Here is a 24,112-nt window from a genome sequence, read left to right on the forward strand (position 1 = left end):
CATATGTGGTTGACATGTAACATGGAGTGACATGGCTGGAAGCTGGAAGAGTCAGTTCCCAGAGAGTCAATGTGTTTAATGCCAGAAGGTGCTACATGGGCGACTGGGCGAAAATGACCGATATCTGTCCAAGCAACTCATGGTCTCACCTACTTAGCAAAACATAACTTGTGATGTTCACACAAGTGCAATAGTTGTGCACAGCCATGGTGGGAAACCAACTGCTCTTCATTAGGCTAACTGGTCTGCTCAGTGGAATGGAACACATAGCTGGAGCTGGCAAACAAGTCAGAACCAGGGCTGGAGAGATGGCTTAGTGGTTAAGTGCTTGCCTGTGAAGCCTAAGGACCCCAGTTCAAGGCTCGGTTCCCCAGGTCCCACGTTATCCAGACGCACAAGGGGGCGCAAGCATCTGGAGTTCGTTTGCAGAGGCTGGAAGCCTTGGCGAGCCCATTCTCTCTCTCTCCCTCTATCTGTCTTTGTTGCTCTCAAATAAATAAATAAATAATTTTAAAAAAAGTCAGAACCATATCCAAAAATGAGCCCGCCCTCCATTATCAAGCTACCACCAATTGTAGGCTATAAGAGGGCCTGTACCTATTCTCTGTTAAAAAAAAAAAAAAAAAGAATAAAAAATAAGGGTCATCCCATTTATCTGGTGCTAACTGTACTCTCCATCAGTGAATTTGCTTCTCTTTTACAGATAGACGCAGATCTTAAGGACAAAACCACCTTCACAACTCAAAAGGGCCACAGCTGTAACTAAGAATAATTGGTGAAAGAAACAAGGCCGCTGTTTTCTTGGGGAACTTATCAGCACAAGGTTGAAGGAGATCGACACAGAGAACAATCAACTTCTACCAAATCAGATATCCAGAGACACAGAGGCTCCCAAGACCTCATCACTGAAGCATTCCTAAAATGAACCCAACCTAGCTCAGGGAAATTTGTGGACAAGGGGGTGAAAAAAATGTCAGAGCCACATGTTGGGACATGATACACAGAGACATTTCCTCCTATCCATAACTAGCGCTAACTCCACGATGCATGATATACCTCAACAAGGAGGGGCCAGGAAGAGGGAGGACAGGAAGAGTTCAACAATTGTACCAACTTGACTGTATTCACTGAGTATAAAACTAAGGAAAAAAGAAAAATATAAATAAATAAAAATTTACCACTTCATGGATCTTTTGCTTGATTTTGATTACTAAATTAATGAAGAAGCAAAATGTTTTGAGTAAAATTCAGCTTTCATATTCAAAAATTATCCTATATTGCATGGGTGTGCATCAGATGTAAGGGTATTTGTGTGTAAATGTCTATGTGTAAATATCTGTGTATGGAGCTATACGTGTGGACCATGCTTCTGTGGGATACTGTGTGTGCCTGTGTGCAAATGCATGCTGGTTGACATTCATGAGGGGACGCATATATGGGTGTGTATCTATACATGCATCAATCTGTATTTGCCTATGTGTAGCATGTGCATCCAAGTGCATGTGTTAATATATGGATGCACATTCATATGTAAGTCTGTGGGCACTTACAGAGGCATGTCATTGCATGCATTCCATATCTTTGTATGTGTATGTAGTCAATGCATATACATGATGTGGGTATGCTTACATGTTCATGTGTATTATGCCTATTCATGTCTGTAATTCATATTCATGGTGGTATACATATTCATGCATGTTATACATATTCATATGTGTTATACATATCCACGAGTGTTCTTGCATGTATATCTGCGCCCTTGAAGAAAAGGCTGTTTCTACATTGTGTGTGCCTCTGTGAATTGAAAACTCTATTTACATGGATTATTTTGTCTTTTTGATTATTCATTTATTATTTGCTGGGTGTGTATATAGTGAACTTTTTTGAAATTAAAGATTTACCATTGAACAGGGACTGGTATGATTTTTATCTGGTTGTTAACTTGATGGGATTTATTATCATCACACTTAAAAGCCTTCAGTCATGCTTGTGAGGGAATTTCTAAACTTGGTGGGAGGATTCAACCTAATTGTGGGTGGCACTGTGCAATGGGTTGTTATCCTGGACTGTATAAAATGGAGAAAACAAGCTTGGGGAAATTGCTCAGTGGTTAAAGTGCTTACCAGCTGTGGTAGTTTGAATAGATGGCCCCCAATGTATTCAGTTCTTTATTGTTTGTAGTTTACATCCATAGTGTGGTGGTGGGTTTCAGATTGCAATGTAAAGATATGCAAAGTGTGCCTAGCTAGAGTTCTTGAAGTGTGCTGTGGCTTTTGAAGTTTAGGCCTGTACCTCTCTCTCTGTCTGCTTGGGCCTGTGAAGGCAGGCCAGCTTCTTTTGCCATTTACGGAACTTACCCTGGATCTGTAAGCTTCAATAAATCCCTTCTGCTATAACTGTGCCTGGTCTGGAAGTTCATGTCAGAGAACCTGAAGCTGTCTGTTACACCAACAAAGCCTAATAACGTATTTTCAATTCCACAGTACCCATGTAAATCCAGACACACTAGGTGGCACATGCTTCTGGATTTGGTTTTCAGTGGCTGGAGGCCCTGGTATGCCCATTCTCCCTGCTCCTCTTGCTCACACAAACTGTCTCTCTATTTGCCCCTTTCATTCTCTTTAACAAATAAATAAAATAAGAGATTATCACAATTAGAATTAAGTCATCTACTCTGGTCATCATGGGGACAATAAGAAAGGTTTCCAGAGGGCAAGATCCAACCCACTGAAGGCTCAAAATATGAAAAATGTGAACTATATGTGAAGGAACAGGGTTTGAAGGTGGTCTTTCTGCTCCCCACTGTCAGCATACAGAGCCTGTGAAGGATATGTTCCATGTGCTGCAGCTCTCATTCCAACCTTGCCACATTACTCATGTAGTGCTGGTTTGGGCAGCATGAAAGGTGACCTGAACTTCACTTGGTAGTCTCAGTATGGCCTTGAACTCACGGTGACACACATACCTTTGCATTCTGACTGCTGAACTCTGTGAATCTTTGAAGTTGCAATGGAGACCATGGGATGCTGGAAGTGTCATATCATAGGATATGTACACATACCAAAATAAAAATGTAAGAATAAAGCTGGACACGGCGGGGCACACCTTTAACCCTAGCACTCAGGATACAGAGGTCGGAGGATTTCTGCATGTTCAAGGCCACCTTGAGACTACCTAGTGAATTCCAAGTCAAACTGGGCTAGAACAAGACCCTACCTTGAAAATCTAAAATTAAAAAATTAGAAACGACTAAATTTGTACTTCTTAAATTTGATTGATAGAAGGTTATATTTGAACATTAAAAAAATTACTTTTAGGGTTAGAGGGATTGCTTAGCCATTCAGGCATTTGCCTTCAAAGTCAAAGGGCTCTGGCCAAGTACCAATAACAAATAGAGGTTCTCTTGTGGACTCGGGTTCAATTCCCCAGGATCCACATTAGACAGGTGCACAAGGGGATGCACACATTAGGAGTTCACTTGCAGTGGCTGGAGGCCCTAGTGCACCCATTTTCTCTCTCACTCTCTCAATTACTCTTTCTCCATGAAATAAATAAAAATCAATAAATACTAATATAAGTAGAGAGGGAGAAAGAACATGTGTGCACAGAGTCAGTTTGTTCTGCAATTGAACTCCAGAAACATTAGCCACCTCATACACCTGGCCTGACATAGGTACTGAGAAATAGAACGTGGGTTGTTAGCCTTTTCAAGCAACTGCCTTAGCTCCTGAGCCATCTGTCCAGCCACTATTTATAGTATGTTTTTTGGCTAAACTCCACTTTTCCATCACATTTTCTGAAGTTTGATGAGTTACTTTTCTTCAATTACAGATTCCCACAAGAGAACCTCTATTTGTTATTGGTACTTGGCCAGAACTTAGGGAAGTATAAGGTTTAATTTGTTTTACAGCTCTATGGGATTAGGTCCATTGTGGTGTGGAAATCATGAGAGAGGCAGGAAGCTGCCCTCATTGTACATCAGCAGGGAGGAAGTACAGGTAGACAGAAGGAAAAAGAAAGAGAGAGAGGGGCACATACTTGTGTTCAGCTGTCTCTCTCCTTTCTTGTACAGCCCAAGGCCTTTCCCACAGATAAATTTGTTTTTTCCTGCTCCACCCATCTACCCAATTAATCATATTCACTGGTGATTGTTAACTTTCCTGTAGCTGGAGAAGTGGCGTAGCAGTGAAACTGCTTGCCTGTGGAGCCTAAGCACCCATGTTTGATTCTCCATATCCCACCTAAGTCATATGCGCAAAGGTGAGGCAAGTAAGTATAAGACTGCAAATGGCCAGTAGGTGGTGCAAGCATCTGACAGTCAACTGTAGAGGCTGAGGCCCTAGTGCAACACTAATCCCACTCTGTCTCTCACTCTCAAAAAAACCCCAAAACACTAAAAAACCCAAGTTAAATTTCCTTAGTCAGCTCTTCAATGTGACAACTTATTTCCTACCATTTTCATCTTAATTAGTGTATATTAATTACTATTGTTATCATGTTAAGATATAAATTGGATATGATAGTGAGTTTCCTTGTGACATTTTCTTTTTTTAAATTTAATTTACTTATTCGCGTAAAGAGATGCATAAAGTTAATGGGGTACACCTGTGCCTCCAACCACTGCAAATGAAGTCCACATACATGTGCCACCTTGTGCATCTGGCTTACCTGGATCCTGGGGAAATGAATCTGGGTTCCTAGGCATTTCACACAAGCATTTGAACTGCTAAGCAATCGCCTTCACTGCTTTGCCATCTCTCCAGCACTTTTAAATTGTGTTTATTGCTTATATTGGTGTGTGGTGGGGTGTACATGTATGCCCAATGCTGTATATTTTGAGGCTCGTGTGTGTGTATGTGTGTGTGGGTGTACACAAGTGAATATGTACATACTGTCCAACTGAGAACGATGTTGGGTATCTTCCTTATATTCTCTCCTACATACTAAGGCAGGGTTGAGTCTGGACATCAATACTTATGTTATTGTATCTGCCCTTATTGCCCTGTGGATTTCTCTGCCTCTGCAGAGCTTATATTACAGGTTTAGGGAGCTATGAGAAGTATTTGCTTGGATGCTAGGGATTTGAACTCAGAACCTCATACACCAGTGGTTAGCACTATGCCAACTAAGCCATTTTTGCACTTTATTGTTTTTATTTACTTTCAGTTTTGAATTTTATTTTCTGTATTTGAGAGAGGAAGAGTGATAAAAAAGCAGATAGAGAAAGAGGGAAAAGGGGCACACCAGGGCCTTCAGACACTGAAATAAATTCCAGATGCATGTGCCACCTTGTGCATCTGGTTTCTGTAGGTACTAGAGAATTGACTCTGGGTCCTTTCGCATTGTAGGCAAGTGCCTTAACAGATGAGTCATCCCTCCATCCCTATTTTCATTTTTAAATTTTCTTTTTATAAAAGCAAGTTGGATGAATCAAAATACCTATAGTGAGGCATGACATCCACAGCTGGTTAAATGGTACCCACAGTCAGGAAGCAGAGGGGGAACAGGAAGTGGTGTACTGTCAATCTATGCTCAAGGCCTGCCTCCTCACATGATGCACTTCCTCCAACCAGGAACCACCTCTTAAAGGTCCAGCCACCTTCCCAGACAGCACCTCCTGCTGGTGACTCAGTGTTTACACACATGAGCCCACGAAGGACATTCTACAATTAAACTACAGCAGTGCCACTAATAAATTCTTGAATCTAATTATGCTAATAGCAATTTCACTCCTATACTCAAAATCTTCTCAGACCATGATGGTAGGTGAATAAGACTGGTTATATTTATAAAAATCCTTTGAAGGGCTGGAGTGATGGCTCCATGGTTAAGGTGCTTATCTGTGAAGCATAAAAACACAAGTTCAAGTTCCCATTACCCACACAAGCCAGATACGCAAGGTGGATAATGCATCTAGACATCAATTTACAGTGGCTGGAGGCCCTGGTGAATCCATACTCTCTCATAAATAAATAAATAATATTTTTATAAAGCTTTGATATTTTCTGCAAAAATACAAGGTGTTTTTGTCATGTTCTCTGTGAATGTTAATGTGTCTCTAATATTTCTCCCATATTTTCCATCATCCAATTTTTTGCACTATATGTAAATAAGAATAAGTGGAATTTAATCCAGGCATGTTGGTTCACACCTTTCATCCAGTACTCAGGAAACTGTGGTTAGAGGATCATGGCCACGAGTTTGAGGCCAGCCTCAGGCTTCAGAGGGAATTCCAGGTCAGCCAGTGCTAGAGTGAGATGATTCCTCAAAATAACAAAACAAATAAATTCTAATGATAATAAGTAAAGTTTTCTTATCTTCTGTTGTTTTAGTGGGCCACAGAAGCCACTAGTGTTTTCCACAACATTAAAAATGAACTGAAGATTAAATATCATGTGCTTTTAAATTCTGAAGCAGAATCTAGATTTGAAAAAGATGAGTGTAGAACAGGAGACAGAGAGAGGCAGGGTATAAAGCCCATTATGTCCACATATAGCAACATCATACAGAAACTCATCAGGTTGTACACAGAAGTGACACAGGTATACATTTGCCTCCCCCACCCCCGGCCAAAAAAAAAGGTGCTGGGATGAAGAGATGGCTTAGTGGTTAAGGCACTTGTCTGCAAAGCCAAAGGACCCAGGTTCAATTTCCCAGTACCAACATAAGCCATATGCATCTGGAGGCTATTTGCAGTGGATAGAGATACTTGTGTGCCTATTCTCTATCTATCTGCTCTCTGTCAAACAAATAAATAAAATGATTTTAAAAAGAAGGAAGGGAGAGATAGCTTAGTGGTTGAGGTCCCTGCCTGCAAAGCCTAAGGACCCATGTTTGATAAGTTCTGAGCAAGGATCAGTGACAATAGTGAACAGGGGAAGAGGGACTAAGGTTGGATTTGACATTGGGACACTAGTAGGAAGGGTATGAGAGCCCTACATGTGGGAGGTTAGCAGTACTGAGTCCTTTTTATAAATCGAAGTATTAACCTCCATTATAAGCCAGAAAATCCAGTCTTAGGGTTTGACTCAAGACAAAGCAAAACATAAAACCACAAAAGAAGTAAGATATAAAAATGTGTAATTCATACTAAGTGGAAGTAAGAAACATCCTAAAAGTACATCAATAGGTAAATTGTGGTCCATCCACATAATGGAACCCTACTATGTAAAAACAGAATCCAAACTATGCATGCATACAAAACTGTGGACAACTATTAAAAATAGTGGACTGATCTAAGACATGGGCCTTCACTGACAGATATACGGATGTAGGCAAAACACTTGACATTTCTAGGACAACTCCAATTCAGGCCCGAGCATTTTCTCCTTCCTGGTTCACTAATATGTAAAAAGCCCCATGGCAAACTCATAACAACTCAGATGGAGCCCCGGCAGCCATACATTCCTGCATTGGCAGTATCCTCTGCAAAATGGGCCTAAAGAATCCTTTCCTCCCTTAAATTGTTTCTTGTAGGTATTGCATCACAATAGTGAGAATGGTCACAAATGCATTCCTGTTACCCACAGGAACTAGAGACTTGAGCCATAATCATCTTGGCTAGTTCTTCTCATGCATTTTAAAATATGATGTTAGTGGATCCTATGTTCATAGTTTTCAAATGCAATTGTACTGACAATTGAGTTTCCTTACATTTCAAGTCACATCATTACCTGTATGTCTAGTTTGGCCTTGCACGATCTCATTGGCCTCTGATGAACATGTGAAGTGTCAATTTCAGCCCTCTTCTCTAATTTCTCTTTTCTGGCAGAGACCCCACTTTTAACAAGGTTTAAAATAAGGCCTGGTTAGATTTAGCCTGACTCTATGCCTTTGTTTGACTCAAAGATCAATAAAGATATTTTAAGGGCATCGTCTCAAAGATGGACAAGGCCATTGGAGATACTGTTGTGGTCATGGAGGTCATTTAAGAAAGTCAGTGTTGTGTTAAGGGATGGTAGTGAATGCCTTTAATCCCAGAATTTGAGAGGCAGATGTAGGAGGATCACTGTGTGTTCAAGGCAAGCATAAGGCTATATTATGAATTGGATCAGCCTGAGCTTGACGGATATCTACCCTCAAATTAAAAAAAAAAAAAAAGCCAATGGTGAAGTACAATTGACTATTAACTCCATCTTGAAAACTAAGGCTTTGCTTCCTTGGGATATTCCTAAAATTGAGCACAATGGGCATAGTGTAATTGGCCTTGTCCTTCACATCATGGAATTTCTCTAGCAGGACCCCTTTGCTTGGGAACTGCAATGTATTGATACTCTCCTTTCCTGACCATCTACCCTCCCCCCTGTTTTACCATAGATGGTCTCCAACATGTTTAGAAAGCTCTCCCTCTACATCTCCTGAGTCATGTATCTTTCTTGGAAGAGGGTTTCTTGTAATAAACTTACATGTCTGACTATGTCTTGATGCCTGAAAGACTTGCCCTAGGACAGGCTGACTGCAAGAAAGGGGGCAGCAGGATGTCAGGGTTAGTGTCTGGATCACTCACTGGATGGTGTGTCAAGCAGCACCTATCTAAAGTAAAATGTAGACACAGGTAGTCTTTGGCACAGGTGGATGACAATTTCACATTTGAGGACCTGGGAAAAATAACCCAGAGAAGAATAACACCCTTGTTTGCACAATAACTGATGAAAGTTAAGGATATAGAGGAAACAGTGCCAACAAGGATGCATCTGGCTGGTTTTTAATAAAACCAGTTTTAACATGTGTGCATAGGGTTCAATGTACTGGCTAATCCATTTAATCACAGCACTATGGATGCTATGGTAGGAGGTGTGGTAGGCTAACTGGGATAATTTAAACGTATGACCCCACAGACTTAGATGCTTTATTAAAATTGAGCATGCAACTTCAGTCCCTAGCAGGTTCATTCTTGCTACAGGTGTTGGATCACCAGGGGAAAAACTAAGGTGTGCTTGTGAGAAGATATGAGTCCATCTGTAAGGTCCATTTGAGGGAGACTCTAAGTCCAACCCTACTAGGAGTATTCAGAACAGTTGGAAATCCAGCTATATGTGCTTCTCCTTTGATCTATGGATGTAAACAGCTTTTCCAAAATTTATGGAGTTTCCCTTGGATTTTATTAGCCTGAAACAAACCACTTTCCCCCCTAAGCTGTGCCTGGCTGGATGGTTTCCCCAGCACATGGAGCTGATTTTCACAGCAGGATTGCTTTGAATTCAGCCCAGCCTGGGATACAAAGTGAGTTCCAGATCAGCCTGAGTTAGAGTGAGACCCTGACTCATTAAATAAAAGCAAAAAATCTTTGGACAAACCAGATCATGATATTGTAATCCTAATATGCCAACACTCAGGCAGTAGAGGAAGGACTGTGAAGTTAAATCTTTCCAGATTATTAGAATAATCTCCCAACCTCAAGATCTTTAACTCTTTCACAATTGCAGTCTCTTCTGCTCTATAAGGCACAATGCCACACAGTAATTAATATGAAACATTAGTTGGCAGATATTATTTAGCCAGCATACAAGAATCTACAAGTACGCTTACAGAAAAAAAAAAAAATCCAAGCGCAAAAGTACACTTGACAGGGTATAATTTATTTTCAGGAATGCAAATCTACTGTGTGTTCAAAACAACCAGGGTACTCTACCAAGTGCCTCAAAAGAATACATCCATGGCTACATCATATAATGCAGATAAAATGACTGCCAAAATCTAATATGGATTAAATTTGAAAATTCTTAATGAATATAAAATGAAGGTACTAGATTGAGGTAATAAGGAACACCTACAATAAGCTGGCAGCAAATACCATGTTTCATGGTGAAATAAATGTATTCCCCTAATTTTGAAAGCAAGGATAGAAAGTAACTTTTGCCTCATTTTCAACATAGTAGTAAGAGAGCTAGTTACTACAGTATAGGAAAAAATACAGAAAGTCATTCAGATTACAAAAGAAGAAATATAACTGACATATTTTACAGATGATAAGTAGAAAATTCCAAGTAAATCTAAGAAACTGCCTACCAAACAACAGATAACAACATCTCAGAACATAAAACCCTATTTCCATATAATTGCAGTAAACAAATGAGAAACAAAATTAATACATATACAACAAATTTAAATGTATAGCTTAGGGTATATGCTTACCATTCATGGATTCACTCCCCAGCACCTCATACTGAAAGAAAACAAACATTTATAGAATAATTGTCCAGAAAAAAAATTGGCACTAAAAATCTAGTAAAATCCTAAAAAGTTAAAGTAAATGTACCCTATGATGACTGGGAAAACACATGCACAGACATTCCCTTCAAACCCTTGCCCCAAGAGATTTTACTAAAATTGAACAATGCTTCTATTACCTAATACCTTCTACGGGGAAAAGCTACAGAAAACCTTGTTGGAACTTAGATACTGGCATAAGGACTAGATGTGTTCTGCTGCTCAGGTCCAGAATTTATGATAGACTTATGTGCTTTGCTAAAGATATCAGACTGAGAATTTTAAGATTCTAACTAGAAAAAGTGAGGCAAGTTTAAAAATTACTGGCACAGAGACTGGTTCCTGAAGCTATATTGTCAAACATCTTAGCAAGAAAGATGGCCCAACTACATTAAGTTAAAATAATGAAGAGTGCTTCATGAAAGCCTATGGTAGTCACAGAAACTCTTGGAAAAGTGTTGACTGGGGAAGGAACTCGCTATTCAAGGTTATAAATAATTTTATCCCTGACGTAAGAATATGGTTATGTCATGTACACCTGGCATTGCATGCAGTGGCCATGAAGTGCACGTGGTCCAAAGAGTCATTGCTGAGACATAGCATGAGACAGGGAATGACAACCCTGATAGGCTGACAAAGCTACTGGAAAATGAATGTGGCTTGCATGGAGACGTGAAGATGTTTTGGATATACCAGCAGTGTACAAGAGTTACCATGAAGGCTGTTGGATAGGAATGGATGTATTTCCTGATACTCAGTACATCTTGAGGGATAAAATTGGAAAATCCACAGATTCCTCCCGGGACATTGGATATATCTGATTTTCACTGCAGAAATTTGATATTTGCTTGATGGTCTTTGAGTTAGCAATTGTTCCAGAATCTCCATACAATGCCATATAGTGGTTTAAAATGTTTGTCTCTTTATATATTGAAAGTATATACTTTGTGTTGATTATACAGGACTAATATCTCAGATGCTATCTTAAACCTCAGACAAAACATGGAAGTTTTACACTATTTTAAGTTGGTAAAGAGTTGAAGACCTTTGAATTTGATATTATAAAATGTGAGGTGTTATAAGTTGATAGGGGGCCAGGGGTGGAATGTGGTAATTTGAATGAATGGCTGCTAATATGCTTAGAATTTTACTTAAGTTTATATGTCTATCAGTACTGGTGTGTAGAGGACCATGACCAACACAAATATCTGCAAATAAATGTACATTTTTTGTTTTCCTAGTTGCATCCTTTTTTTCCCCTATTTCATTTGTCTTACTTCTCTAGCCAAGATTTCCAGCAGCCTAATTAATAACAGAAATATAACCTTTGTTTTGTTCCTAATATTATTGGAATCGATTTTAATTTTGTACCTATTCAAAACAGTGTCAGCTAATAGTTTTTGTGTGTAGTGATTACTATGTTAAAACATGTCCGTATGTATCAGTCAGCTTTATGCTGCTGAGATGAACTTCCAAAACATGTACAGTTCATACTAGAAACATAATTGTTTGAATCTTGCAGACCGAGGAAGTTCCACAATTGGGGAAGAAACAGGCCTCTGCTCATAGGTCCATACATAAAGAAAAGAAACAATCAGCATCATAAGTGAGCACACGCAGGATCCACCCATAGTGACATCAAATTACAAGCTTGAATAAAACTGAATCTCTTGGTGATATCTATTCAAACTACCATGTTTTGCCACTGGGACAATAGATTTATAGACATCTTCATTGTAAATTGTATTCAGTCAAATATGAAATGTCCCCATCACCTTATCTAAGACCTAAGATTAGTTCTTAGCTGTGAGTCCTGTAAAATCAACACTTATATAATTTTAACACATAAAAGCATGAGTAAATATTTCAATTGGCTATACAGCATAAAGAGGAGTCTCCAGACCATTGCAAACACATTAACCATAGATGAAAAATCCAACATTTGCAGTTCAAGTCCAATACCATAAGCAGTGAATGACAGTGTCCAAAATTTTCAATGCTGTACCACCAGTTGTGCTGAATACCCAGGGAAAACTTCCATCCTGAGCAAATAGTGCTCCATGGTAGCACTTCCATAGCTCTGATACATCCAAATCATCTTCAGATCTCCATGCAAACCATTTTCTAGTTTCCAATGGCTTTACCAGCCTCCTCATTACGGTTATCATACCTGCCTATATGCCATGTCTCAGTAGCAGGTCCTGGAAACTTGTGCACATCCTGATTTACTCCATGTAGTTTTCATGATTCATAAACCAATACAAGGCATGCTGGACACAGCCTTATTCTAAATTCAGGAATGAAGAAATAATAACCTCTGAGAGTAGGATGCTTCTTTATAGATCTCCTTTCAAAAGTGATTACAGCAGGGCATGGTGGTACATGTCTTTAATCCCAGCAATAGGAGATAGAGTCCGAAAAATTGACGTGAGTCTGAGCCTACAGTTAATTCTAGGTAAGTACAGGGTAGAGTGAAACCCTACCTTTAAAAAAAACATTTGCATTCCTACTATTCAGTCTTCCTGGGATGAAATCACCTCAGCCATTCTCTCCAGTGTTAATGGAAACCAGGTGGGCCATCTCTGATAAGATTAAGATTGATAATGTTATTGACATTAGGAGTTAGAGCACCCATTTTCATTGCCGGTAATTTTAAACTTGCTTCATTCTTTCCAACTTTAAATTGTACTTTCTCAGCACATATCTTAAGCCAAGCATATCAGTCCCTTATATATTTAACCTTGATCAAACTCTATGGGCATCAGCTGTACAATGCAACCATCCCTTATGCTAGTAAACAGTTTCAACAAGGTTTTCGGCGGCCTTTCCTTCCCCTTAGAAAATTTATATGAAAAGCCTTCAAATACAATTCTCTGTGTACATTCCATTAACTTTGTCTTACCAATCCCAAAGGGATCTTTAGTTTCACAAACCAAGACCATGCCCATACTTCCCAAATAAATATTCCAAAATCAAAATCCACATTGATTCATCTCAACAACACTGCTCTTTAGTACCTTTGTCACAGTTACCTTCCAAATCAAGCTCAGCTTATGTGAGGAAATAGTTTATATGAAGCTTACAGAAAGAGAAGTGCTACAATGGGGAAATAAGCTGGACCATTTCACAGGTCCTTGAAAAGAGAAGAAACTATCAGCACCATAAATAAACACTCTGGTAATCCAGGCAGAGCTTTCCATCTTTTTATACTGGAAAAAGATTAAACCACAAACACACCTTAGCACAGAACCCTAGAGTCCATTCACAGTGATATCAAGTTACATACTTAAAGAAACCTGTTTCTTCAAAATGTATGTAAGAATGTTCAGTTTTAACGATGGGCTTTTGCCTTAAATGAGATGATCATAACATTGCTGTCCTTCAGTTTATTTGTGATGTTCAGTTTTGTGTACATAGAAACATCCCTGTATCTCTGGGTTATGGCTATTCTAACTGTAGCATAAATGTATGAATAAATAAATGCATCCCAATTTTAGACATTGGTAACTTCGTTGTATCTATACAAAGTCTTTCTCTGTACTCAAAGCTCATCAATTCAGCAAAACATTCTACAGAGTCATATCTGGGCTTCCTTGTATGCCCCTTCTTTTTTCCATAATTACACACATGAACAACTACAACTAGTATTTTTAATTGTTTTATTCATTTACTTTTTGTTTGTAAGGAGAGGGCGAGAGAGATGGAGAATGGACATGCCAGGCCTTTACCTGCATTCAACAAACTGCAGATGCATTTGACACTCTGCATCTGAATTTATGTAGGTAGTGAGGAATTGAACATTGGTCAATGGGATTTGCAGGCAAGTGCCTTAGTCACTGAGCCATTCTGCCCACCCCACAACTTGCATTATTACGTAGGTACTGAGGAACCAAAGTAAGGCTCTCATATTTTTATGATACTCACTTTACCCAGTTAGCCATCTGCCAAGTCCTTTAAAATATCTTTAACAAACATTTTTTAGATATAATTCTTACATTCATAACATTTTAATCAATTACATACATTAAAAATTAAATAACTACTGGGTGTAATGACATTTCCCTTTAGTTCCAGCATTTTGGAGGGAAAGATAGAACAATCACTGAGTGTTAGAGTCTAGCCTGAAACTCTATCATGATCTCCAAGTAATGAATGAATGTGAACAAAATGAAGTGAACAAAAATGTGAGGCTAGAAGAGAAACATTCAAACATCCATATTCTACTCCTGGTCCACTTATACTCATGACCACTTTATGATTCCATGAGCTTTTCAGTCTTACTTTACAAACTCTGTAGTATTAAGCAAATATTATATTCAAAAGTCAAAAATCCAACATCTAAATAGAGACCTTAGAAAGTATATTAACTTTGAGCCTTATGAACTCAAAGTATATTTACTTATTTCCAACATACAATGACACAGCAATAAAAGGAATATTATGGAAATACTGAAACAATATAAATGGGAAAACAATCAGCACAAACATCAAATCTTGCAGCTTTCTATTGGGAACTAAGCAAAACTTTACTAGTCTCCTATTTAAAACCCTCTAGTCATGAACACTAGCTTTGTTGGAAAAATCAAACTATGGCAGCATGAGCAGCATTTCTGGGCAGCAATTCCCAGAAAATTGGAATGCCTACAATGAAACATTTTTCATGTTCATAGCACCATTTTTGACATGATAGGGTTTCCACACAAGATCTTCAAAAGTTCCATTATTGGTAAGGTGGCAATCTGAATACTTTGTCTGCTTCCTGACCCCTTTTTCCTGCCTTGGTTGGATTTGCAAAACCAATATAAAATGAGTGACAAAATTTATAAATACAGGAAAAATGAAGCCCACTTTGAAGGACAATAAATAAAATGATGCTTATACATCTTGAAATCCAAAACGTCTCAAATTGCACATACCAGAGAACAGATTATATCTTTCAAGTTCAACAACACTTGAGTTCCCAGGAACTGGTCTCAAGACAAGTGGTTAGTACACAAAATACTCACAAAATTTCGTAGGCCCGACCTTTCATTCTGCTTTTAGGCTTTTCAAACATATCACAATTGCTCATCAAGCTATGGTCACATCAGTACATGTCTCAAGGTGTTTTCAAAATCATTCCATATACTTCCCACAAGCAAATTCCAAAAGAAGAAAATTAACATTTTTTCAGAAGTTCACTAAGCTAAGACATAAAGAATAATGTATATGATTTTTTTTTCAGATTCATAAATATCATCTGCAGGCAATCTCTGATGTAAAGATTGTTCTAGTTTGCTCATGGGTTTTCTCTCTTTTATTGTCTATATATTGTCATTTCAGGGGAAAAAATAACTGAGTTTTTATTTTGTAACATTGCAATTGTACAAATGTTCTCATGCGTCAAATTATATAAAACTCTCTGGAGATATATACACCTATATATACACACACATATACATTTTGAGTTCTATAACAGGTAAATTGTGAGTTTTCTCAGATTGCTCACATTCATAGGAATTCTGTTTTCATGATTTCTCTGCCTCATATTGAGAAGAGGAATAGAATTTTTCACACATTCATTAATTTCTATGGTTTTTAGCTGGTAAAAGTTCTCAGAGGTATGTCTTACAAATTCATAAATTGTGACTCATAAACACATTTTGAAGTCTATAATGGGTATATTGTAAGCCTTGGTAGCTTGTTCACATTCATAGGAATTCTATTTTCATGATTTCTCTGCTGCATATTGAGAAGAGAAAGGGAAGTTTTCACACATTCATTATATTCCTATGGCTTTTATCAGGTAAAAGTTCTCAGAGGTATGTCTTCCAGATTAATGAGCTGTGAAGTCTGGTAGAAAGCATTTCATCCTACATTACTTTGATAATGCTTATTATCTACAAAACTTCTCTGACACATGAATCATGACATATGGAAGAAAGGTTTCCCAAAATCATACATACACAAAACTGTATGACTTCACTGATGAAGAGTGATTTGTGACTTCCAGCAGAAAGCTTTACCACATTCGTGTGGCTTCTTTCCTGTTTGGATTCTATGATACTGTTGGCCATTGCCAAGAAAACATTTCAATCTTCATTTTGCCCATGTAGCTTTTGATCTGAATGAATTTTTTGATATCCATTGACATGACTTGAAAGTAAACACCTATATCCACTGTACTCATTTAAATTCTCCCCTATGAGGTCTCTGATGAATAGTAAGTGATGACTTGGAGATGAATGTTTTCCCACATTAATTCAATTTCTCTTAACTGTGAGGGCTGTAATGCATAGGGACCTGTGACTGGGATATAAAAGGTTTTTATATGTTCATACGGTTTCTCTCCTGTGTGAGTTCTCTGATGTACATTGAGATGTGGCTTGTAGATGAAACCTTTATTGCATTCAGTACATTAATATGACTCATCTGTTTGAGTTCCCTGATGGATAGAGACATATGATTTGCAGATGAAGGCTTTACGACATTCACTACAATCTTCACATGGCTTTCCTTAATGCATATGAAGATCTGCCTAGGTAATGAAAGCTTCCTCACATGAAGTATATTCACATGGTTTCTCACCTGTGTGAGTTCTCTGATGTTTATTAAGATTAGCCTTGCTAATAAATGTCTTCCCACATTCAATACAATCATGCGGCTTTTCACCTGTGTGAGTTCTATGATGCATAGTGAGATGTAACTTAGTGCTGAAAGCTTTCCTACATTTGGTACATTCATATGGTTTTTCACCTGTGTGAGTTCTCTGATGCACAATGAGTTTTGACTTGCACACAAACCCTTTCCCACATGCACTGCATTCATAAGGCTTTTCACCTGTATGAATTCTCCGATGCGTATTGAGGTTTGATGTGCAGGTACAAGCTTTTCCACATAGACTACATTCATATGGCTTTTCACCGGTGTGAGTTCTCTGATGCACAGTGAGCTGTGACTTTAAGATGAAAGCTTTACTACATAGAGTACATTCATAAGGCTTTGAACCAGTGTGAGTTTTCTGATGCTTATTAAGAACTGATTTGGTAATGAAAGCTTTTTCACATGCAGTACATTCATATGGCTTTTCACTTGAGTGAGTTCTCTGATGCCTAGTGAGCTGTGACTTGGAGATTAACGCTCTCCCACAGGTGGTACATTCATACGGTTTTTCACCTGTGTGAGTTCTCTGATGCACAGTGAGATGTGACTTGCAGATGAAAGCTTTACCACATAGAGTACATTGTTATGGCTTTTCACCTATGTGTTTTCTGCGATGCATATTAAGATCTGACTTGGTAATGTAAGGTTTCCCACATGCACTGCATTCATAAGGCTTTTCACCTGTATGAATTCTCTGATGCCTACTGAGCTTTGACGTGCAGGTAAAAGCTTTTCCACATAGAGTACATTCATATGGCTTTTCACCTGTGTGAATTCTCTGATGCACAGTGAGGTGTGACTTGATGATGAAAGCTTTACCACATTCATTACATTCATATGGCTTTTCACCTGTGTGAGTTCTCTGATGCACAGTGAGCTGTGACTTGCAGATGAAAGCTTTACTACATAGAGTACATTCATAAGGCTTTGCACCAGTGTGAGTTTTCTGATGCTTATTAAGATCTGATTTGGTAATGAAAGCTTTTTCACATGCAGTACATTCATATGGCTTTTCACCTGTGTGAGTTCTCTGATGCCTAGTGAGCTGTGACTTGCAGATTAAAGCTTTCCCACATGTGGTACATTCATACGGTTTTTCACCTGTGTGAGTTCTCTGATGCACAGTGAGATGTGACTTGAAGATGAAAGCTTTACCACATAGAGTACATTGATATGGCTTTTCACCTGTGTGAGTTCTCTGATGCACAGTGAGATGTGACTTGCGGATGAAAGCTTTACTACATAGAGTACATTCATAAGGCTTTGCACCAGTGTGAGTATTCTGATGCTTATTAAGATCTGATTTGGTAATGAAAGCTTTTTCACATGCAGTACATTCATATGGCTTTTCACCTGTGTGAGTTCTCTGATGCCTAGCGAGATGTGACTTGGAGATGAAAGCTTTACCACATGCAGCACATTCATGTGGCCTTTCACCTGTGTGAGTTCTCTGATGCCTAGCGAGATGTGACTTGGAGATGAAAGCTTTACCACATGCAGTACATTCATGTGGCCTTTCACCTGTGTGAGTTCTCTGATGCATAGCGAGATGTGACTTGGAGATGAAAGCTTTACCACATGCAGTACATTCATGTGGCTTTTCACCTGTGGGAGCTCTTTGATGCTTATTGAGAATTGACTTGATAATGAAAGCCGTCCCACATGTAGTAGATTCGTGTGATTTTTCACCTGTGTGAGTTCTCTGATGCACAGTGGGATCTGACTGAAAGATAAAGACTTTACCACATTCAGTGTACTCATATGTCTTCTCACTTGTATGAATTTTCTGATTTGTCTTAAGATCTGACTTTGCAAGGAAAGTGCTCCCACATATATTATGTTGATAGGACTTGCCAATTTTGTAAGGTCTCTGGTGCACAGTGAGATATGACTGGGAGATGAAAGGTTTCCCACATTCATGTGGTTTCTCACCTGTGTGAATAGGTTTATGCTTCATGAGCTGTGAACTGGAGTTCAAGGTTGTACACAATTCATACAACTTCTCACCTGAGACTTCTTCTTCATGACAAGTGTGATGTAACTTGTGATACAAAGCATTCTGGCATTGTTTTAAATCATCAGTCTTTATCCAGTACATTTTCTGCTCACTTTTTAATTCTGAGAAATATAAAGGAACTTATTACATTCCTAATATTAAGTAAAAATTTGACTCAAAAAGACTTTCTAGTATTTGGAAAGGTATTATATTGTGAGAACATATAACTCACAATAATTACATTACTTATATTAATGCAACTTTTCACATGACTTCTTTACTATTATCTAAGGTGGATTGCTTGACTGGAGACTTTATCTTATACAAGGTGCATATTCAGAAAATGTGTTCCTATATTCACACAATATATTAAAGATCTCTAAGTGACTCTACATTTGTTTGCATTTATAGCCTCCTCAAATCAGTTCCAGTCTAATTTTTCTAACAACAGCAATTCTCTTTTGTGTTAGGTTATTCAGCAATATAATATTCAGTATGGAGAGATGGCTTTTAGGGGTTAAGGTGCTTGCATGAGAAGCCTAAGGACTCATGGTCAACTATCCATATCTCAGATAAGCCAGATGCACAAAGCTGAGGCAAGCACAAGGTCACAAATGCCCAACATGTGGGCAAAGCATCTGGAGATTTATTGCATTGGCTGAGGTCCTGGTGTGTCAATTTTCTCTCCGTCTTTACCTCTTCCGTGAAAAAAGAGGTATTTTTAAGCTTAATTTTCAGTGAAATGACCTACTGGGTGTAAAGTTGTTTTATTTCTTTCACTTGCAGTTCCTTGCCAAAGTGTTTACTCATCACTTTACCACACGTTTAATGGATGCTGTATTATGCAGATGTTTGGTTTATTTCCCAAGATTAGAGAAGAATTCTACTACAATAACATAGGACATGTTTGTTTTTCACTTTATCTTGTTTATTTGTTTCTACTCTCTCCCCTAACACCTTTGTCCATGGTTCATATTTATGATAGGTTTTCTTTGTTCCTTATATGTTTATATGTTCACATGTGTTTGTGAGTTTGTAAAGGTATAGTACTAAATGCATGTTTTCAAGCTTTGGTGTCAGTCACTGCCTTTAACCTTGTGTGACAGTGCCTCCTGTTTTCAACTACTTTGTATGCCATGATTCAGGCCTATGTGCTTTGAAGGAATTCTCAGTGTACTGGATGATTCTAAGGATCTTAATTCTTGATTATGCAAAAAGCACATTACACGAATGAGTGATTTCCCCAGCAAACGTTTCCTTTAATAAGAAATGTGGACAAGATTTTCTTGAATTTTTCAATTACTTGTATCAAATGATAATAGTAGATGAACATTGTTTTCAATCATTGTTATTCTGAATGAAGAAGAAATGGCGAATGAGGATGTTAATAAAAAAAAAAGGCTGCATGAGAAAGAATCAAAAGATAGAATACAAGAGCAAAATAATAGTAAGTAAAATAAAGAGGGTTAAAATAAAAATATGAAAAGCATCACAACATAAAATAAAGTGAAAACAAAGTTATTAATGTTGAAAAATAACAAATTGGAGAACACCTATATCTTTTTTTTTTGTTTGTTTTGTTTTGTTTTTTGAGGTAGGGTCTCACTCTGGCTCAGGCTGACCTGGAATTCACTATATAGTCTCAGGGTGGCCTCGAACTCTCAGTGATCCTCCTACCTCTGCCTCCCGTGTGCTGGGATTAAAGGCATGCGCCACCACGCCCGGCTGAGAACACCTATATCTATCTGTTCTCCCAAATGGTTGTTTTTGGAAGTAATGGTGTTTCATCTGTAACTAGATATATTCATTCTTTGCTCACTGTTGAAATTTGTGGTGTATGTGCTGATGGATGACCTCATAAGCAAGGTCAGTGGCAGGTCTGTACCCAAAAAATGTATTTTCTTCTTTTGTAAAATTATTTAAGAGTGAGAGACAGAGAGAGAGAGAGAGAGATAGAGGCAGTTAGAGAAAGCAAGAGAAGGAATGGTTACGGCAAGGCCTCCAGCCACTGCAAACGAACTCCAGACACATGTGCCCCCTTGTTCATCTGGCTAAGGTGGGTCCTGGGGAACCAAGCCTCTAACTGGTGTCCTTAGGCTTCACAGGCAAGTGCTTAACTGCTAAGCCATCTCTCCAGCCCAGAAATTGTGTTTTCATACAAAAGGACACACTTGAGATTAATATAACAGAGTCCAACATTTACTCTATATACAGACAAAAATAATAGGCATCTCCCCTGTGTATCACACAATGACAAGCTAGAAAACAGGACTCTAGCTCAATTCAAAGACTTAAGTACCCAAGGAAAAATCAACTACATACACGGTAAGTGGTTAGGGTCCAACCATGTAATTGTCCTCCATTCAAAATTTTCAGATCCACATTATAACTCAACATGTGAAGCTACAAAAAATGTCTAAAGTCCAAGCAACATGATCAATAACATTCCATTATTAAACATCAATAAGCTATGTGGATAACTCTTCACTATGAAGGGTGAAACGCCCAAATGCTTCTCCCTTGGGCCCCCTAATGAAAGCTTGATCAGAAAGTCTACACTTAACACCTTCAGATCAAATATTTGTTCTTGTGTTCATCTCCCACACATAAATATTCAATGTTCCAGTCCCCTGCATTATCTGTTTCCAGGTTTCAAAATTTCAAATGAAGGGAGTAGGGTACTTAATAGGTTGATATTGTATATATGTAAGTACAATGATTGTGATGGGGAGGTAATATGATGGAGAATGGAATTTCAAAGGAGAAAGTGTGGGGTGGAGGGAGGGAACTAACATGGGATATTTTGTTATAATCACGGAAAATGCTAACAAAAATTTTAAAAAAAGAAAAAGAAAAAAAATTCATATGTTTTCTTCTAGCATATCTCTGATGTTAGTCTGCTGTTATACATTGAAGGTCAGCACATTGAACTGAACCTCTAAAATTAACCATTGTAAGAGAAAAATATTTCTACTAATACTATAGATTGCACTAGTTTGGCACAAGATTTCTTTCTATTGTACTTGTGTCTTTACCTTGTTTTTTTCCGTATAGAACATTAGAAGGGACTATTTTCTACTTTTCTTTACACAATCATTCAGATTTCCTTCACATTAAAGCCTCAAATGCTCTTTACGTCTCTGACACATTTCTTATTCTTCATAAATCTAGTATACGTTTGTCACCTATATTCTTCTCATGGACTGTGGTGGTTTGAATAGAATAGGTGACCACCAATACATTCAGTTGATAATTTGTTTGTAGTTTGCATTCTGCAGCCACTTAGCTGGATTCAGTGCCATTGTGTGGATCTTAAGGTTTGGTGGTGGGTTTCAGACTTCAATCTAAAGATAGGCAAAGTGTGCCTAGGTGGAGTTCCTGAAGTGTGCTGTGTGGCTTTTGGCTTTTGCTGCCATTTATGGAACGTCCCCTTGATCTGTAAGCTTTAATAAATATCCCTTCCTCCGTAACTGTTCTTGGTCTGGAAGTTAATCTCAGCAAACCTGAAGCTGTCTGCTACATGGACATTTCACAAAAGGGTACTAGTCCCTTATGAAATTTCAGATGCTCTTTTCTTCAAAATTTCACAGGTGACTATAAATATCATTATGTTAAACACTCTATACAACAACCATTATCAAAAGGTGTTTCTTTTAAGGATTTTTTTCACAGCAGAGAAACTGACTCTAATATTGAAACATACAGAAAATGGACAAGTGAGAATTTAGGTACATGTAACACATAATATTTTCCAAGACCACCTGCCAAAGAAATTAAATTTTGGAATGCATAAAAAATAAATAAGCATTTTTATCAGGGCGTGGTGCCCACACCTTTAATCCTAGCACTCAGAAGGTATGGGTAGTGAATTCCAGGGCAGCTTGAGCTACAGTGAGACTCTACCTTGAAAAAACAAACACCAAAAAAACAGGGTCATGCTTTCTCCATGTCATAGTGTATCTGTTTCACAAAATACCATTACTATCACAATTTCGGATGGGTTATCATCTCACTGACCTATATTATATGACCATATGACTTTACTTGCCTGGAATACTCTGAATCACATCTTCATTTACACTCCATGGTGCAAGTCCATGCTCCAACTTAAAGATCAAATCAGGTTTGGTTATACAGTTCCCTGCAATTGGGAAATAATGCACATATTATGCTGATGTTATATCAAGTGGACTTCTGTAAGATAACAGCTGAATTTCTACAACTGGCCTCAACTAGGTGAAATACAAGTTTAGCTTAGATAAGTTTATACTCCTGGAGTTCATTAACTGGAAGTGACATTGAAAATCTCTCCCCAAATAACATTGAACACCATGATATATAATATGATTTTTTGTGTGTGATTTTTAACAGATAGGGACTCCCTCTAGCCCAGGTTGACCAAGAAGTGATACTGTAGTCCCAGACTGTCCTCATAATCATGGAGGTACCGCTACCTTAGCCTCCCACATTTTAGGACAAAAACTGTGTGGCACAATGCCCGGCCTAAGAAAATGATTTTTCAAAAATAAACAAATACAGCATGAAACTAGAAAGACAACAAATAATATTTAGGATAGATGGAACAAAGAAAGAATGCTCAAAAAAAGGACAAGAGAGAAAGGTTATGGGAGAAGATTTTAACTCAGAAATGATTTTAAACAGTAAAACAGCAAAGAGGATTCACAACGAAATTAATGACAGAAAATTCACATCGCTATCTAAAAACACCTCATGCAAATTAAGAAAATGGAAAGACTATAAGGAATAATGGCCATTAGATTTCTAAGAATTGCCCTTAAGTAAGTGACTGTATATAAAAACACTCTTCCTCTGAGTTTTTTGACTCTTCAAAAGGAATCCACGCGTGTTGGTGGCTTTTTAATTGTTCAGCTGGAACCACAGGGAGGATCAGGAATGTGAACGGCATCTCAGCCTTTGTTTTGGGCCACGCTCGCCGGATGAAGACCCGAAGACATCACTCTCAACCCAGGCACACAAGCTGTCCGTTTCCTTGGTACTTAGCTGAAGAAATTTTATGCGCACCTTCTTCACCTGAGCCAAGGCAAGGCAACGGCTTCATGCTGCAGTTTTCAGTATTCTTTAAAATACTGCATGTTTCACAAAAACAATAAAAGATGGAGGATGATGTCAAGTGAGCAGCCTATGCTTTACTACCTTTTTAATTAATGTAATCTTAGTTGAAATTTAGCAGACTCTTCTTTTTCTTTTTCTTTTGCTCAATATATATATTCCAAGTTCTGAAAG

General features: G+C 38.2%; 2 protein-coding genes across 2 annotated transcripts in view; one reads left to right on the plus strand and one right to left on the minus strand.

Annotated features, from left to right (window-relative positions):
• The window catches only part of LOC123456276 (zinc finger protein 420-like), a 42,348-nt gene extending 41,413 nt beyond the window's left edge, over window positions 1–935 (plus strand). The window contains exon 6 of the mRNA XM_045139055.1: window positions 704–935. The gene's annotated coding sequence lies outside the window, so the exon portion shown is untranslated. The remainder of the gene's footprint in view (window positions 1–703) is intronic.
• The window catches only part of LOC123456274 (zinc finger protein 585A-like), a 545,778-nt gene that overhangs the window by 177,079 nt on the left and 344,587 nt on the right, over window positions 1–24,112 (minus strand). Inside the window, exons 5-7 of the mRNA XM_045139051.1 lie at window positions 18,784–18,818; window positions 17,479–18,456; window positions 16,777–17,142 (exon numbers count right to left, since the gene is read on the minus strand). Of these exons, the coding sequence (XP_044994986.1) occupies window positions 16,777–17,142; window positions 17,479–18,456; window positions 18,784–18,818 (1,379 nt within the window). The remainder of the gene's footprint in view (window positions 1–16,776; window positions 17,143–17,478; window positions 18,457–18,783; window positions 18,819–24,112) is intronic.

The sequence above is a fragment of the Jaculus jaculus genome, chromosome 20 (assembly GCF_020740685.1).
Source record: "Jaculus jaculus isolate mJacJac1 chromosome 20, mJacJac1.mat.Y.cur, whole genome shotgun sequence".
Lineage (NCBI taxonomy): Eukaryota > Metazoa > Chordata > Mammalia > Rodentia > Dipodidae > Jaculus > Jaculus jaculus.